General features: G+C 42.8%; 1 protein-coding gene across 8 annotated transcripts in view; it reads left to right on the top strand.

Moving 5' to 3' along the window:
• tjp1a (tight junction protein 1a) overlaps positions 1 to 18,035 on the top strand; it is a 95,162-nt gene that overhangs the window by 37,387 nt on the left and 39,740 nt on the right. Inside the window, exon 1 of one of the 8 annotated variants that reach the window (XM_030376404.1) lies at positions 3,037 to 3,493. The exons of the other annotated variants lie outside the window; for them this stretch is intronic. Coding sequence (XP_030232264.1) covers positions 3,470 to 3,493 — 24 coding nt within the window. The 5' untranslated portion in view covers positions 3,037 to 3,469. Of the gene's footprint in view, positions 1 to 3,036; positions 3,494 to 18,035 lie in introns of those variants that run through there. 8 annotated transcript variants of the gene reach the window in all.

Genomic DNA, 18,035 nt, shown 5'->3' on the forward strand with positions numbered 1-18,035 from the left:
TTCTGATTTAGCAATGGTACTGTGTACAAATCCTGCATTGACTGATTTCCCGTCCGGGATTGATTTAAATAATTATCAACTTTTATATAAGGACATAGATTGTTACAGCAAGCAAAGGACCTAACAGTGCATTGTGCCCTTTGGCTGCCGTGTGTGGGTGGGCATGCGAGGTTCAACTGTATGTGATTTGTGCCGTTTCACCGTCCATTAGCGGTGTAGCCGCAGGGCCACACGGTGGGTCGGTCGGCCCTTCACGTGTACCTAATCAACGGCTGCCTTCACCTATGGGCTTTCCATGTGCCTGCTCTTCCGTAAGCACACCTGAGCCCTGCTCCTGTTGGCGGCCCTGAGGAGTGTGTGCGTGAACGTATGTGGTGTGTGTCTGTGTGTCTGTTTCGATTTGTGTGTCAGCGTCCGTTTTTTTTGTTAGCATGCAGCTTGCCTGGCCGACTCCAGCTTTGATGGTAGTGGAGTGTCACTAATGCAGCTCTGTCCTCCGTGGAAGCGTTCACAGCTGCGGAGGTTGGGAAACAAGCAGTAGTGGATTGCCGTTGTTCTCCAGAACCGGGCAGTTGTTCTCAAGAAGAGGGTCGTTGTTCTTTCAAACAGTGTGGTGGTTCTTCAAAACACTGTTTTCGTTCACAAGAAGAGGGTCGTTCAAAGCAGTGGTAGTTGTTGAGAACAGAGTTGATGTTTAATGCAGCTTGAGTTGGTCTTTAGAATCGGGAGTTTGCCTTAAGGTCCTCAGAACAAGGTGGTTTATCTTTAGAATAGGGTGGTAGGCATTCCGAAAAGTGTTGTAGTTGGTCTTCAGCGGTTGGCCTTCAGAACAGGGTAAGGTCTTTATAATAGGGGAGTTGGTCTTCTGAACAGCGCGGTTGGTCTCAGAACAGGTACGTTCCTCAGAACAGGGAGATTGGTCTTCAGAACAGGGTACGGTCTTCATCACAGAGTAGTTGTTCTTCAGAACAGGGCGGGAGACTCTCCGGCTGTGTCTCTTTGGGGATGAGGCTTGCACTTGTGCACTGCTGTGTTTACGGAGATCTGTGAAAGGTGAGGCGTCAGAGAGCATGCTGAACATCCTGATCTCCTCGTTGATGGACCCTGACAGGAGTCTCAGGATTTTCAGGAGGAGCGATCGACTGGCGTCCATTCTCGTATGTATTGTCCACCAGCTGTTTTTGTCTGTAACTGGCCTTTGCTTAATTTTTTTGGCTACTGCTTTATGCTCCACAGCAGTTTCTTTCTGTATGCTAATACCCATATTGAAAATGTCATTTCATAAGAAGATATTTGCCACGCTAAGAAAATATACAATACTCTAAGGGCTAGTTATATTATATATATTTAAAAAAAATGTATTCCACATATAATTGCAGATATTCTATTGATAAATATATCTATTTTAGAATAAGACTCTTCTTGTCTTACCTGATCTCTTAGTCAATGGTATTGTTTGAGAGTACAGTACATCTATAATCAGGTGCATGTGCACGCGCATGATCTAATCTTGGAATGCTTTTTTTTTTAACAATTTCTTCGGGTGTTTAAATCCCTCGAGGGTCGTGGCTGTCTGACTTGTTGACTGAAGAATCGTATCTCTTGATGTTCTTGTCAGACCATTCTCCATTTGAGTAGACCTTAAAGAGAGATCAAAGATTATTCAAGAATTGTCTATCTCTCTCGGTGGTCTTGTCAACATAATAATTGTACAGCTATGTTGACATCCATTAAAATAAAGTATCAAGTGTATCTCTCTTGATGTATTTTTCCACTAAACAACTCTTAATGTAGTAGTTCACAGAAAAAAAAAATGCTATTTCTTTTGACATCCTTCTCACTTGAAGAATCTTCTGTCTGTTGATGGTCTTCTCAGGCTTTTCCGGAGTTCATCCCAGTTGACCCACCAGAAGCCCTCAGCCATGTGTGTAGTGTGTGTGTTTGTGTGTATGGGGGAGGGGGGGGGGGGGATTAGTCTGTGGAGAATTAACCCTATAAACCTCCTACCTAGTGACCAAGATAACAGCTCCCAGCCACACACAAGGACAAAGAAGGTCATTTACAGGAAAATTGTAGTTGCCCTTTTTGTCAGTGTACACATAAAAAAGGAAGCAGAAAAAGGATGCATTGCTGGGGCCAGCTTAAACCAACCGACCATGTACAGGTCAGGGATGGTCCCATGATATTATGGTTATTTTTCCTGCAATGGCTGGTTTGTTCTGCAGAAGACCATGGATGTTAATCAGGATGTCTTGCTTGGTGAGGAATAGCTAATGATTGAGTGTGAAACAATGCTAGCCTCAGTTCCTGTGGGAGAGGAGTCGCAGGAAGTTGACTGAATGGCATCTGTGGTTTCCTGTGGTTTACTTACAACAACCGCGACTTGAAAGATTTTTTAACTGGGCTGCCATGTGGGTTTCTGGAATTGTAGGTGTAAAATCCTTGTGGGCATAAGATTAACTATGACTTTGTTTGAGACCAGTTGAGGCATCTTTTGCTCATTCAATCATGTTATATAATACATAATCTATAGTAATATTTGGTTTATTTTGTTTGTAGGCCTACTCAAAATATTGGACCTTGTAGTTTTTATTCTTAATATATAATAGTATGGGACATAATTAATGATGGCGTGAAACATAGTATTTCGTCAGCACTTTTAAGCTATCTCTAATTTATTGTGATCTTTGGGAGACATTTTGTGCAGTTCTACCGTTCTATCTAACAAAGTATTAGTCAAAGTGAACATTCAGCATCAGCAGGCAAGCACAAGCCTCTTTGCTCTTCACAATTGTATCCTAATGTGGATTTCCCCGGACAAAACATTGAGGTTCATCTTTTTTTAAAACATAATTAACATCGGTCTTGTATAGGATAAGATAACATCCTTCCTCGCTGGCATTTTGAAGCAACGTTTACCGGTACAAATCTATGAAAAACGCCAAGTCTGACAGAGAGTTTACATGCAGCGAACAGCATTGCCCCCATTTTTGATCCGTCGCTCCTCCCCCTCTGCGAGCCGAATGGTACGTCCCAGACAGACATGTCACGATCACAGCTCCGAGAGGCGAGAGCAGGGGGAGATACACAAAGCCTGCCATTGCACATTACTACATTTACGCTCCAAGTGATGTCTACGCGTCCCAACGTAGCAGTCAGCGAATAGTGAGCGACGACCACACAAACAACCGGGTTACTTCTTTAATTTAATCGATTTGCGTGTTTTTCGACTCGACATGTGAGTGGAGTAAGTTTCCGGCGAAAACTAAGGAAAGAGAAGATAATGAACTTTGGACCCTCCACACGGCTTTTCGTGTCATGTTTCTCGACGTGCTGGATGAAATGAAATAAAGTAGCCCGGCGTGGCGGCAGCTGGGCGGAATTCACAAGAAGGAATAAAGCGCACGAATACAAGCGATCACGCTAACTTTGACTTGCTGCTGATAAAAGTGGAGGAAAAGTAGAAAACATGTCTGCCAAAGCGTCCAACAAGGTGGGTAGCCGATGGAGTTGTATAGGCACAAGTGTTTCTTATTTTCTTGAATCAATTGCAAAAGCAAAAGCTTTTAAGTAATGGAAAAACATTGGGAAAGTTCCTACTCTTGCTATGCAACTTCAGAGGATGGTGCGGCGTTGGGTAATATATCGGCATTCATTAAATATGGTCTTAATTGACTGTCGTGTTACATTCTGAAATAGTTTAGTTGTTATTGGATGTAGATTGTACTGATAGTTTGGTGGGATATTTAGTCAAACAGTAAATCAGGCCCTCATATGTAGTTGCCTACCTGTTGATATCGGAGCCCGGAAGATTTTGTGGTGAAACCATCTCTCCCTCTGGTTAGAAATATCCTTGAAGAGCGATTGTTTATACACACACACACACACACACACACACACACACCACACACACACACACACACACACACACACACACACACACACACTGTGTATTTAACAAATAAGTCAAGCTTATGAAGTTCAGTTTGAGTCCAGTTTACTACCAGTTGTTTTTACATATCTAATTCGGGTCATGGTGCAGTTGTTGCTGGGGTGTATCTGTGTCGGGTCAGGTGCACAGCACTGTACACAACCTGTAGGTTATACACACATATGGCAGGGAAGTCGCATTACTACAACGGGATGGTCTTGTTACCAACCGCCCATATGCCTGTTTAATTTCGACTAGTTAACCTGCTATTGTATTTATATGTACGTAGGCTACTTCAGTCATAAAAAGTGATGGATAGATATTGTGATCGTCACACTTAGAGAGCAATTTCCTGAGGTGACTTTGTTTGACAAGCGAGGAGGAATGTATTGTTAATATAAATGACGTGACGGTATTCTGGTCTGGTCGGTTCTTCCTGCTCAGACGAAACCATCTCTACCCTGTCAGCGGGTAACCTAAGGCCGCTTCACACATGACTGTGCGGTTAGAGAAAGTAATGGACGCAGTAGTAATAGCTCTATAGAGCCGTTACTAACTTTGGCACTATGCAGCCATTAGTTATGGCTCAACACCTAAGGCATCATTTAAGCATTCTTGCAATGTGAGAAAAGTTTATCCTGAGTCAGCTGTTCGTCTTGCTCTATGCTTCGATTAACTTTCCAGATTTAACCATTTAACGTTTATTGTTATAATTATTCAATGATCTTAACCATGCAACTGTATGAATGCTTTGCCTAATATTGAAGCGAATTCCTGTTTTAAATTTCCTGCACTTACTGCTACCACAGGGCAGGCCCTTCTCAATTGGTATGGGCCTGTTATTCAAGGGTCACTGGTTGATTAGCCACATGTAGCCTCTCTTCTACCCCCATGCATCCAACCAACCCTTGAAAGGTTCGCTAACGGACGCCACCATGCATGCAACCCTACAGTTGGTCATGTCGGAGGGAAAGAAACCCAACAATGTGGAACGCATACCTTCCACATTAGTCCACTCCCTGTGGTTTGTCAAGCCACTGGCCATTCAGTATCTCCTACATTCTGATAAGACTGGGAGTAACTGTAACTGGGATGCACATAGCAGCGTAGTGAGTCACATGCCCACTAAAAGCTTCAGGCATGACAAACGGTGAGCGGTTTTCTATGTGCGCCTTTCAGGAACAGGGGCAGCTGTAGCTATGCTGACCTTGTGTTTAAGAAGTCACAAAATTACCTTTCAATAATTCAGATAGCCTCAAGATGAATAAGTCACCCTGAAGCTTCGTATCATCCCAGCTGGGTCAAGGAATGTGCCTGGAATTCCTGATTAACAATAAAGTTTAAAATACAACTCTTTATTTAGCGTTGCTAATGCTTAATTAACACTGGATAATTACCTCTGTATAGCTTGGTTTTAAATGCGAGCTGCTGGTACAGGTAGTGAAACAGGGTAGAGTCTGCCGGTCTTCGTCTCTACATCCCTGTCTCACTGCTAAACTTCAAGAAAGAGTCTGGCTATAAAGCTGTGTTAGAAAAACTAAAAGCGCATTAATCCACAGGATGTACCGATTACATTAAAAGCTGGACATTTTAATGTAATCTTCTCCAGCCCATGAAATGCTTTCCTCATCCCTCCCTTTACGACGGACGGTCTTCGCTCTCTCCGGCTTAGAATACATAAACACGAAAATGTCATTTAGAACACACACACACACACACACACCACACACACACACACACCACACACACACACACACACACACACACACACACACAACACACACACACACACACACACACACACACCACACACACACAAAGGGACACAGTAGCCTTTCTGCTTTGTTGTGCATGGCGCTTGGAGTCTGTGGAAGCTGATTTACATGCACGTGGCTCCATCTTGTCTCCTAGATAATTGTGGTGTATTAATTAGCAGGGTTGTGGCGGCCTGCGAGGGCCCCGCTCTGCTTTGATGATTCCTCATCTTCCATTAGTATGTCTGAAGGAGGCAGATGTAATTACTTCAGTGAATGCGACGGAGGGCAAGCTTTTTGTTCCCGTGTCCTTGGCACCACATCCATCTCCGTTTGGAGGACCCTGGCTCTATGGCCGCTGGTGTGACTACAGCCAGCGCGAGACCACAGCACTCTCTGGCGTCTCTCAGCCAGAGCAGAGATCAGAATCAGAGAACATTCATGTTTCCTTTTGTAATGATGAGCTGTGATCTGTTTTTCTTTTCATGATTTTGCTGAGCCACTGTTTGGGAACGTTTTTTAAAAACAGCATGCCATTTAATATTTGTAACTCTGTTTTCTCTCTGCTCCTTCTCTCTACTTGGTTATTGAATATTGTGAACAAAGCCTTTTTACTTTAATCATGTCGATGTAAAAGTATTGGTGGTTGCATCTAACGAGCAAACTGTGATACAATTCTTACAAGAGATATTAATGAAATATATTGGGCCAGAGGAAGAACATACTTCTGTTACCGCTTGATCAAAACCCAAAGGATAAAATTCCTCTTTTTGTCACCCTCTTATCTGAATTTACTTTGAAATACTTAAGATTACTAAAACTCCCTAAATATAGATGGCCTAAATTCAGATCTGAATCTTTTAAAAGAAGACCTTGCAAATCGTTGGTTCCCCATATAGCATGATTTAGCCTGACCTTTAGCTTACAGGTCAGACTAATGACCAGCCTGCAGGTTGCCCTGTGAGTTAGCTTACCGGGTAGCCTGGCTATCTGCTGTTTTCAAATACTTTGGCTTCTCAGCATTACCTAGTGCGTTTGCAGTTACATAACAGGGCATCTGGGCTCTGCCCTTGCTACATCGCGGCTTGGATAAACCATTAGAGTATTTATGGAATCAGACAATCAGTGCATGAATGGATTTCATTACTTATGAATGCATTCATGCACCATCTCTTTATGATGCTGAATAATCCAAAAAATAGCCCAAACATTTATTTCACTCCCGTAGTTGTCGTAGAGTCACAGCTGGGGTCTATTTTGGATGAGGCTCATAGTGCTTGAGACGGGTTGTTGACTGTACACACAGGTGTTTTTATAAGCCGCTTATTCCCTCCAGAACCCTCCAGAATTATTTGGAGGAGTTCCGTGAAGACGGTGAGGCGAGGACTTTAGTCGTTTAGCATTCCTGACTCCCTTTATCAAAATGGCCGATCTGAACATAGGAAGAACTTGCCACGCGGCATTTCCTCTCATCCCAGACCCCTCCCCACCACTTCCTTTCCTGATCCCACTTCCTGTGTACTTCGGTGGATCTCGTTAGAAGCTTCCAAATAAACAGGACTATTCTATTCTTGTCCCAATGAGCACTAGAGGAGGTATAGTTACCGCTGAGGTGAAGAGCTGTTCGTTGGTAGTTTACGGGCACAGCAGGTTCTGTAATGCAATGTAAGAACGATGTGTCCCAAACGCTTAGTTCTGTGCTGCCTCTGGTCCCCTCTAACAGCCTAGAACAATCTACCTCCTCAACAACACTCCAAAACTAAGAACCTCTTATTATTGTTCCTTCGACTGGGTCATACTTTAATGGAGACCTGCTCTAAACTTCATGTTAGTATAGTTGAATGATTTTATTTAATAATTTGACTGAGCAATATCCTAACATTATGAACGACATTGCACAGTTGGAATGCACCCCTTACATGAAAGGTGCCCTGAGATGGAGAGGCACAAAAAATGGACATACCTTTTGAAGAGAGCTAGGGGAGGGGGAGGGGGAGAGGGAGGGTTGGGGTCGGGTAGTAATCTCAGTCACATGGTTTGTATCTCTAATCTAAGACCTCTCCTCTCACCCAGAATCACAGCATCAAAGCTCAAAGGATCCTGTGGGCTTTTCATGTCCATTCAGGCATCAATTGAAAGCGTTGGGAAATAAAAGGAATTGGAGGGAATATAGCAGCAACTTTAGAAAATCAGAACTTCTCTGGGGGAAATCTAAAATAAGACACAAAAGGCATTTTCGGCACCTCTTAATGTTACATTTGAATCACGATTAGAAGCAATCGTTTCATGGCCATTTGGCCTAGGACGGTGGGGTTCGGTGGGACTACTGCAGTACTCTGCTGGCATATTCAGAATCCGGAAGAACTATTTTCCAGTAAACAAGTTAAATGGGCTTATCTGTCTTGTTATGATTTTAATCTAGTGTAATTGGGGACCTGCACTGGCCATTAGGGATCTTCCCCAGTAAACCTCAGTTCAGTGATCTTAGGGGTGGTTTGAAGTATAGTTTCAGATATCTGACCCGTCCCCAAGAGTACTTTTGCTATAAAGCAAGCCAAACATAACAAAAAACAAAAATTTGAGAGCTCTCTAAAGGAAGAATTTAAGTAATTCAACGTATTAAAGTTATATATCATTTAGTTTTAGTATTTTCCATTCAAATGGCAATGACAATCAGTCCTAGGATCTCTTGTTTGGTAATGAGTCCACACATGGAGCGGTCATGTGACTGTGTTTACATAACGGCCCCTCTAACGTGGCGAAGCGAACCAACCTAGCATCCTGGTTGGCCGACAGGTGTGTGTGTCTGTGGCGGCGGGGGGGGGACTTATCAAGCAGAACATGGGATTTTGGTGTTTGTGTGTGTGTGTGTGTGTGTGTGTGTGGATGAATGAGGCAGGGGAGTAATGCATGTTGGAGCTCAGCTGGTGAGAGAGAGAGAGAGAGAGGGCGCGATAGAGAGCGTGAGGGAGAGTCAGAGAGCGAGACATTCAGAACAGATTGCTCCTAAGGCTTTTTGCCCCAAATGCCTCTCTCCCTCCGCTTTTTGTCTCTCTCACTTCATTGACGTGACACTGTTAGTTAGGGCTGGGCGATATGACGATATCATACCGTGGACGATATGAAAGTGTCTACCGGGAGAGATTTGGCCATATCGTTTATATCGAGAGAGGAAAAAAATAATAATATATATATATTTTTTTTAATATTGCACTGACTGAAGCAAGGCAGGTGTGAGACTCACCTGTTAACTTGAAAAAAAATCTCATTTGTATTGAAACAGTTCTATTTTTACCACCAGCTATTTGCACAGCACATAACTTTATTTTAATGCATCCAACCAATTAAGTGTATAATTACTATTTAAAATATTTGTTTGATGCTGTGATTTTTATTTATATTACACTGCACTGACTGACAGCCAGGCAGGTGTGAAGCACACCTTTAAAAAAAAAATGTTATTTGTATTGAAAAAACAGTTCAATGTTTACAAGATGTTTGCACTATATGACACTGCAGTTAATGACAGATTTTTCGCTACTTACTCCTTTGTAAGCATGGAAATTCAAGTTCAAAATAAAAGAAAATACTGATCAAATGTGAAGTATGGTTATTTTAAGCCATTTATTATTTTAATTTACTTCAAAAATACCATATCGTGATATATATCCATATCGTGATATAAAATTACTCATATCGTGATATAAGATTTTGTCCATATCGCCCAGCCCTACTGTTAGTTCTTCTAGAGGACAGATGAACATGCAAGAGAAAGAGAGATGGAAAGAGAGAGGGAGTTGGACCGTGAGCGAGGGATGTGTAAAAATGAAATGAAGAACTTGTCTTTGTGTGGTCAGTGAGTGTTGAGTGAACCAAAGCTGATGACCAGAAGTCTCTCCAGTGGGGATGTTAGGCTTCCTGTTTAGGCTGAGGCAGAGCTATCAGCCACATCGCGTAACGCTGCTCGTCCCTTCATTTCTTTGGAGACTGGATGCTGTAGGATTTGGAGGGATTAGGCTGGAACATGGCTTTGGAGGAAACTAATGGAGTTGAACCCTTTTTTTCAAGGGCAGACCTTTTTGAAGTGTCATTCAGACACGTCACCCCCTCTTCGGAGCTGCATGGCAGTGGAGAGCTGACCGTTTTCTCTCATGTGTCTATGACTGTTTCCTCCATCCAGTATGTGCAACTTTCCCCCGCCCTCTCCCCTCATTTGGTATCTTCCATAACGCAATGGCAGTTTAGTATGGGCAGCTTGGATGGAGGCTAGGGCTTTGACTTTTGGCCAAAAATCATATTCGAAGTTTGTTTGTTTATTAATATTAGTATTCGAATATTTATTAATAATATTTTGACCATTAAATGCCTTCAGTAATACCTGGGCTGAATCCGAATACTTAGTACATGCTATTTATGTTCAGTGTCTCTTACTTTACCGTACTACACTTGACAGTGTAGTACGGTCTACAGCTATGCGTAGAACGCCTCTGAACTCTTCCGAACACCGCCGTAACTCCACCGGATGTTTGGAGATGACGTGTCTCCCCTCATATGCCGGCAAAATTACCTTGATAAGTTACCTGTTTTCCGTCTTGTCATCGTTGCTATTAAATTAAAAATGTCTCTTTTTACTTAATTACTTACTTTACTTTTTTACTCTTTTTAATGTCTCTTTTTTTCGCCGCTTTCTATGACGTCTTTCTAAGCCGCTGTTGGTAGTGTCGGGTCAGCTATCTCTTCACCGTTCGTTACCAGACTCGTAGTCTGGTAACGTAGTGACCTACCGTTGTATACTGTGGCGGTAGTACGCATTCGGAAACGTTTTCCGTACTACACAATGCACACTGAGCATTCGGACGCGCTATATTTGTGGCGTACTACAAGTATGAGTATTCGGATTCAGCCCTGCTTTGCGAGGTTTGTTTACAGGCGTTGCTATGGTTACCGGTCTTGCGCGTTCCAAAGGTTTATTATGTTTCTAATAAATCGCTGTCTAATCAATACTTCATTCACTGCCTCTTCCGTGGTCATTACAATATTATGAATAGACTGCATGGGTTCTCCCTCTTGGCCTGCCCATAACAGGATCGAATATTAAGGGCTGCCTAATATTCGTTCGAATTTTGATTTATTTTTTTGATATTCGAATTATATTCGAATCACGAAGTTCGAAGTCAAAGCCCTAATGGATGCTCATTATTTTTCTTATTTATAATTAAACTAATGTTTTTAATTGTTTCCAATGCCCCAAACTATGAAGGAACATTAATTATAATATTGTAAAGACTTTTGTATAACATGAAAAAAATATTTATTTTGCATACTATTGAGTCACATTTGAGCTTGTGTGGTATGCTAGCATTCTCTGAAAATCATTTGATTTCATAAATAATATCACATATTCATATCAAATGACATTATCAATAGTTGTCTTGAATTCCTGTCTTATCTTTCAGTTTAGGAATTGTATCTGTAACCAAATAGCTTGTTTTATAATTGTTTAAAAATAAATAATATTCGTCTATTGGTGTAAAAATAATGCAAATACAGTTGTCTTTATTATATGAAGCACATGTGAGGTACGTCATAGATAAGCAAACACACTCCTTAATTAGTTACGTGTATGCAAACACGCCCTTGCCGCACCCAGCCCTGTGCAGGGGAGGGTGGGAATCGGGCTCTGACAGTAACTCATTAATTCCCTTTGGATCCTAAACCACAACATTCCCATTGTCCCAGAATTCCTCACACTACTCAGGAACGGGGCTGTAGGGGGCTCGGCCACTTATTTGAGGTCATGTCAATTTGACTGGCTGTTGTAGTCTTGAGGGTTCTCAGGTTTTCGGTATGTGTGTTTATGTGTTTGCTTGTGTGTGCATGTGCACGCTACATCACGATCGATGTTATAACGCTTTCACTTCTCTCTTTGTTAAGTGTAATGCCAGTGCAGTTCCAAAGATGGATTTTGACCTTTATAACTAGGTTCCTAGGAAATCCGCGATAACGAAAACGCGGACGGAATCACGGAATTGGACAATAAAAACGGAATCAACTGATAATTTTTTTTTTTGTTATTATTATTTTTAATTATTATTTTATTAAGCAGGAAAGTATTAAAAGTAACAAAGTTACAATTTAAAACGGGCCTGTCTTAGTAAAATAACTGATTTCCAGCAGGTTCCTGTTCTTCAGCACATATAACATGCAACAGGGACAAGGCACATCAGACGTCACATTTACAATATGCAGCGGAATGCAGCGGAATTCGCCATTATTTTGGTGAAATTCAGTTACGAGGGAAAAGGGAAACAACACAGGTGACATTAACGTCACTGAATGTTTAGCAGTCACTCGCACAACAATGTTAAAAAAAATCCCCGGTCCACCACGCAAACAATAGGTCCCGCTCCTAACAAGAAGCCGAAGAAGACGTTGAAGCGCCCGTAATTCTAACCCCAAATTCAGAGCCGAACAATATCCAAAACACTTCTATCACTTCTATGTGTTTTGTAGAATATGTCAACATACTATCGATTGGAAACGCAAAGATACGTGCGATGACCACTTGAAGTCCAAAATCCATATGAAAAACAATGAACGCCGTAGCCAGGGCACGCCCCTTCAAACAACAATTTGAGTTTATAAAAAAAGAGTTTATAAGCACTTTAATATTTATGTCATGTTTTTATTTGAAGCACTAAAAACAGTGATGTTTTAATAAATGTAGTCTTCCTATCTGATTAAATTGTATTCGTTCGCACTTATTTGACCTGGTTCTGATGATTTTAAGTGTAAAACGGAATTAGGAAAAAAATAAAAAACGGAATTTGGAAAAAAATAAAACGGATTTCATATGGCCCTATATAACCCCTTACAACATAATGAGGATTGTTAACCTTCAGTTCTGCCCATAGTAGCCATATTGGAAAGGTTAAAGTATCATACCAGAGGCTTAAAATAATCGTATTTTGAAGTAAATGATGGCACCCAAGTATTAACTGAGACAATACAGTCAAGAGATCATTAAAGAAAACACTTTTTTATTGAGGAAAACGATTATTTGACGTCACCTAGAAATCAAACCACAAAAATTAATAAAGTAATTGCTGATGTTAGGTATTAGAATTTGATGCGTTGGAGGTGGAAGTCTTTCATGACTACTAACATTGAAAACGAAAGCATAGGTTTTCAATAAACTGAAGGCTGTACCATAACAACACGATTTGTATCTGTTCAGCCTCTACATGGAGATTGTGCACGTGAATCAAGTTCAGCCTCACAAAAAGCATGATTGGCTGGAGAGACGTCATGTCAGAGGAGATGAGGTAAACAAGACATAGGATCCCTATTTGGCTTATCCTTATTAGGTTGGGGAAACTTCATTTTAAAGGAGTAGACATAGTAATTTGAGTTCCAGAAAACATGTTTTTGAAGCTGTTTGCTGGAAATAGCTTTTACGAAAAATAAATCGACCTGCTCGTCCGCTGGTCATCAAAATCTTAGCTATGCTCTGATTGGAGGGAAGTGGGAGGTAATATTCAAACTCTGTGCCCCCTTCCTAGATAGGAGGGGGCGCCGACACTGACTCGCTCGTTTGGTAACTGTAGGCGGGTACTTTCAGAAATGCATATCTCAGTCAAAATATCATGTACAGACTTTTTTCAAGTTTGTATGTGTGTGGGGTTGCACCAGAGAGACCCAAAACACCACCCCAAATCCAAGTGTTGTTTTCATTATATGTCCCCTTTAAAGGATGAAGCCCAACATCTATTACAACTTACACCTAGTGTCAGAAAATGAATACAACAATCGCCCATAATGGGACTTTTGTCATTATTGATCGTACTTAGGACACAATTATTGTGCGAACACGATAACGATCATACATCCGCCACGATGCTCTGTGTACACGGTGGTGGGGTTTGTGACGATGTCAGAGAGTTCTGAGAGCGAGTCAAGGAGCGCTCCGGCGGCCATGTTTGTCCATGGTTGCAGGGGCTAATGACGCCCCCCCCCCCCCCCGCCCCAATGCACTGCAGAGGCCAGCTAACATCAACAGCCTCAAGGACCCCCTGCTGAATATCGCCTTTGTTTCATGCTGGACTCACTGTGTATTCTGTGTTTTTTTTCTGTGTTTGTGTTAGCTGGCATGTTTTTTTTGGTGTGTGTGTGTGTGTGTGTTTTGTACTTTTCCATACTCTGTTGTTCCATGTGTGTGTTTTCTACTGAGGGTGTGTCACGTAGTTCTTGTTTAATATCTGCTCGGCTGTGTTTGATTTTCCTCTCCCAGTGGCCGGGCAGATTGGAGCCTCTCTCTCCCCCCCTCCCGAGGTGCTGGCAGGCCTGCTGGTCAGGTCACACAATGTTAAATACAGAGGAAAATATCAAAACACAGCGAGGATACTCCCTATGTCGTTCTCATTATTTACCAAGACAGTCACACAGAGGGGCAACCAGGATCTGTGTGTGTGTGTGTGTGTGTGTGTTGGTGTGTGTGTGTGTGTGTGTGTGTGTGTGTGTGTGTGTGTGTGTGTGTGTGTGTGTGTGTGTGTGTGTGTGTGTGTGTGTGTGTGTGTGTGTGTGTGTGTGTGTTGCTTCCTTATCATGACATTCCTCTGCGGAGCAAAATCCATTGCGGGAAGAAGGGGGGGTGCTGAGAGCTGATAATGGCCTGAGCAGTCATTGGTTGGTTTGAGGCATTCCCATGACGACACTCTATAAACGTCCTTACCGTCGCAGCTAGAGGTGGGCGTTTCAGTTTTCTACGGCCTGTGTGTTTTCCTCTGTTTACAGCTTGTTCCACCATTAATGAGGTTTTGGGTGTGTGTGTGTGGTGTGTGAGAATATTGTAAAAACCAGCATGATGCCTGCTAAGCGCTCCTTGTGTGGGCACAGAAACGGGTAACACAGACAGATGTTGTATTACACAACGCATGTTTTTACCTCGACAAGTGCCTCGGAAAAGAAACCCTCTCTCTTATGCTGATTGGCCTATTTTCAACCCACATTAAGTGGCGAGATGGCTGGGCTGGCAGATAAACTCTCTTTTACATTATCGCTGTCCTGGGCCCCATCCCCGAACCCTTGAACCCAACAGAATTAGCAACAATGACCCATGCTCCATAAACGAGTGGTGCGTCGGGTTAAAAGGTCAAACCCAGCTGTAAGATAGCGCTGTCCTCGTTGGGGCTGGTAACTGCTGCTCCTCTCCCCAGGCACAGAGCACGAAGTGGGGGCTGACTTGTCATCGGTTTGCCACGGGTGCTGCCCTTCACAGTTAACTCTAGCTAAGCTTGAGCACGGTCCCAGAAGGCTCTGGTTAGCGCCGCCCCGTGAGCTCCCTGTGGGCCCTCCGAATAAGTCCTGAATGGAGCCAGAGGGGGGAGAGAAAGGGTACAAATGGATTGACTCTGACTCTAAACGACTTGGTCAGATATAGTCCATGGCCAACTTGTAAAAATGTTGACATGATGAATAAATAATGTCATCGTTTTTTTGTGTGAAGAATTTTTACCCAGTTATCAAGTGTTGGGCGGCCCATTATTCAAATCAAAATGGAAATGCATTCTGTGATGCCTCTTTTACTTTACCTCACAGAACCGGCGTCTGCATGATACAAGCCATTCGTAGTGCCAGTCTATTGCCAAATTGTGACGCACGCACAACCCTACCCAGAAACTGGCCAACAGAGTGATAGGCGAGGGGACAATACTGAGACAGAGCTTTAGTATGGCCGAGCCTAGCTGTGTTTCTGGGTCAGTGGGAGCCCTGCTAGGCCAGGCAGTGGTGCTAGAAAGTTCTTTAGTTCCTGGAAATCATTTTAATTCTCCTAGGACCAACACCTGACCTTAAATGCCCTGCAGGAACCCCTGACTCAGAATCTCATGTGTGATACGTTGCTTTTCATAATGAGTGGTCACGGTATTTGTTTAGCATATCTATTAGGACAGGTTATGAAAAGATCAATTGTGTTTTTGCGTTGGATTAGGGAATGATGTTGTGACATTTTAGACGGACTTTAGCTGTTGGAACAGGAAATATTAGGGGTAGGAGTATAATTAGTTCAACCGAAAAATATAGATGCAATTATTTTTGGATGTTGGGCTGGTCCAATTCATTTAAATTGATAAAAAGACAATCAGTTATCCAAGAAAAAAGGACTTGATTTTAATTTGGTTGGTCAATTTGTTCCGTTATTATGCTGGTCAGAGTAGTCTGAGTCGGAGCAGTTCTATTCTACTCCTGGTTCTGTCAGTGACGAGGTTAGGTGGAGGATGAGTCCCTTGGTGGTTCTCCACCCTCCACCCTCGTCCCTTCATCCTTCACCAGACACCACGGAGGAGGAAACATGGCTCAGATTAACATTTTAATCCAAAATCCAGGATTACGATTTGTGTTCCTAGCCTCGCTATTATAGCAATAGCTGTCGTCTGATAGTTGATGGCTATATGGGGTGTGTGCGTGCATGCGTGCGTATGTATACCTGTGCATTAGTTCCTTCCAGGGAGGTCTGGGTTGCTGTATGACATCATGGCCAATTTGTGACCTCTGTGATTTGGGTGTCAGCAACATCGGTGACTCAGGACCTGCATCATCACCTTCATCACCACCACCATCATTGTCAACCTCCTCTGCCTTGTGGCCGGCTATCCTTATCCATTCCACACACACACACACACACACACACACACACACACACACACACACACACACACACACACACACACACACACACACACACACACACACACACACACACACACACACGTTGGGACCCAGACGCGCGCTTCCCCACATGCAGCCCTGTCCTCTCCGATCAGCCTCGTGTTGGGTGCAGCCACGGAGCTGGAGTCATGCGTTGTGACTTGCAGGGAACAGCTGGGTTGTTCCTGTGTCCGCGGCCCACCTTGTGGGGTGAGCCCGTCGTAGAGGCTATACGCTATGTGTTCGGTAAAAAGGACGCATCTGCACGCACAGAATGTATTCCTGTTCAGATTATTTCGCAAAGCAGATCCCATTTTGTTTCAAAGAAAAATTGTGTAAAACTAACCTTAGAATCTAACCCACATATCGGAGAATGGTTGTTTACCTAAGGAAGTCTTTCTTATGAGGAAAATGCATATTAAGCTGGTAATTCAAATGCAAATATAATGAGTGTAGGCGCAACATTTGCATTGTACATTGTGAAATCAAAATACAAGGTGCTTTGAACAGGCTAATGGTGCCTGTGTTTCTCATGTTGTTTATCAGTCCAATGTGCTGCTGCCCTACCTGCGGGATCCAATGGGAGGCTAGAGATTTGGTTGCCATAGATAAATGTGCTCTAACGATGGGTGACACTATGGTGAAACTAGGGGATGGGTCTATCGCCATGGTGATTTTCTTGGGCGATTATAATTAGTTTTAGCATTATATATATTGTGTGTATTCCACACACACACACACACACACACACACACACACACACACCACACACACACACACACACACACACACACACACACACACTTCTATTCTAGTCCGCCTATGCTGAGATGTTGCTATTATAGACTTGATTGCCAAGAGCCGGAGAACACTTGAAGAGATTAAATATTTTCTATTGAAATGTGTCCTCCTTTTCCCAAAGACCTTATTATAGCACAGTCTCCCACTGTTTTCTGGTTAAGAAAAGATTGTTTTCTGCTTGAAAATGACGGGTCGGAGGGTGTGGTTGTGGATTAATCCTGGTCAGAATGGGCCGAGAGCGTGTCATCTCTGTCTGTGGGGAGAAATCTGATGGTAGCACACTGACGGGATACCGTGTCATCCACTAACACTCCCATGCAGATATTTCACTGAGACACACACGGCCACATTGCCATTGCCCTACAAAACATCTGGCGTGTTGGTGTGTGTACCCGTGTGTTTCGGTGTGTGCACACATAACTACTTCTGTTCTGCACAGATGTTTGTTTTGGTAGCTGGTGCCACATAAGGCAGAGTGCATTATGGGGGATTTGAGCGCTGTAGTGAGACCTCGCTGCTTGGCCGATTCCCACTGTTAAAGGATTAGTTGTGTGTGTGTGTGTGTGTGTGTGTGTGTGTGTGTGTGTGTGTGTGTGTGTGTGTGTGTGGTGTGTGTGTGTGTGTGTGTGTGGTGTGTTGTGTGTGTGGTGTGTGTGTGTGTTTGTTTTCATTCCCCCTGCAGTACAACCTGAAGCTGGAATGTTAAGAAATAAAAGCAAGTATAACATTGGGATGATAAAAATCCTGAAGGGATCAATTCTTTCATTTTCTTATATCCTATACTTACTGATGATCCACCTGCTCTGTCTGAAAGAGAGTGGTTTCTTTGTTGGGGAAAATGTAGG

The sequence above is a fragment of the Gadus morhua genome, chromosome 14 (genome assembly GCF_902167405.1).
Source record: "Gadus morhua chromosome 14, gadMor3.0, whole genome shotgun sequence".
NCBI lineage: Eukaryota > Metazoa > Chordata > Actinopteri > Gadiformes > Gadidae > Gadus > Gadus morhua.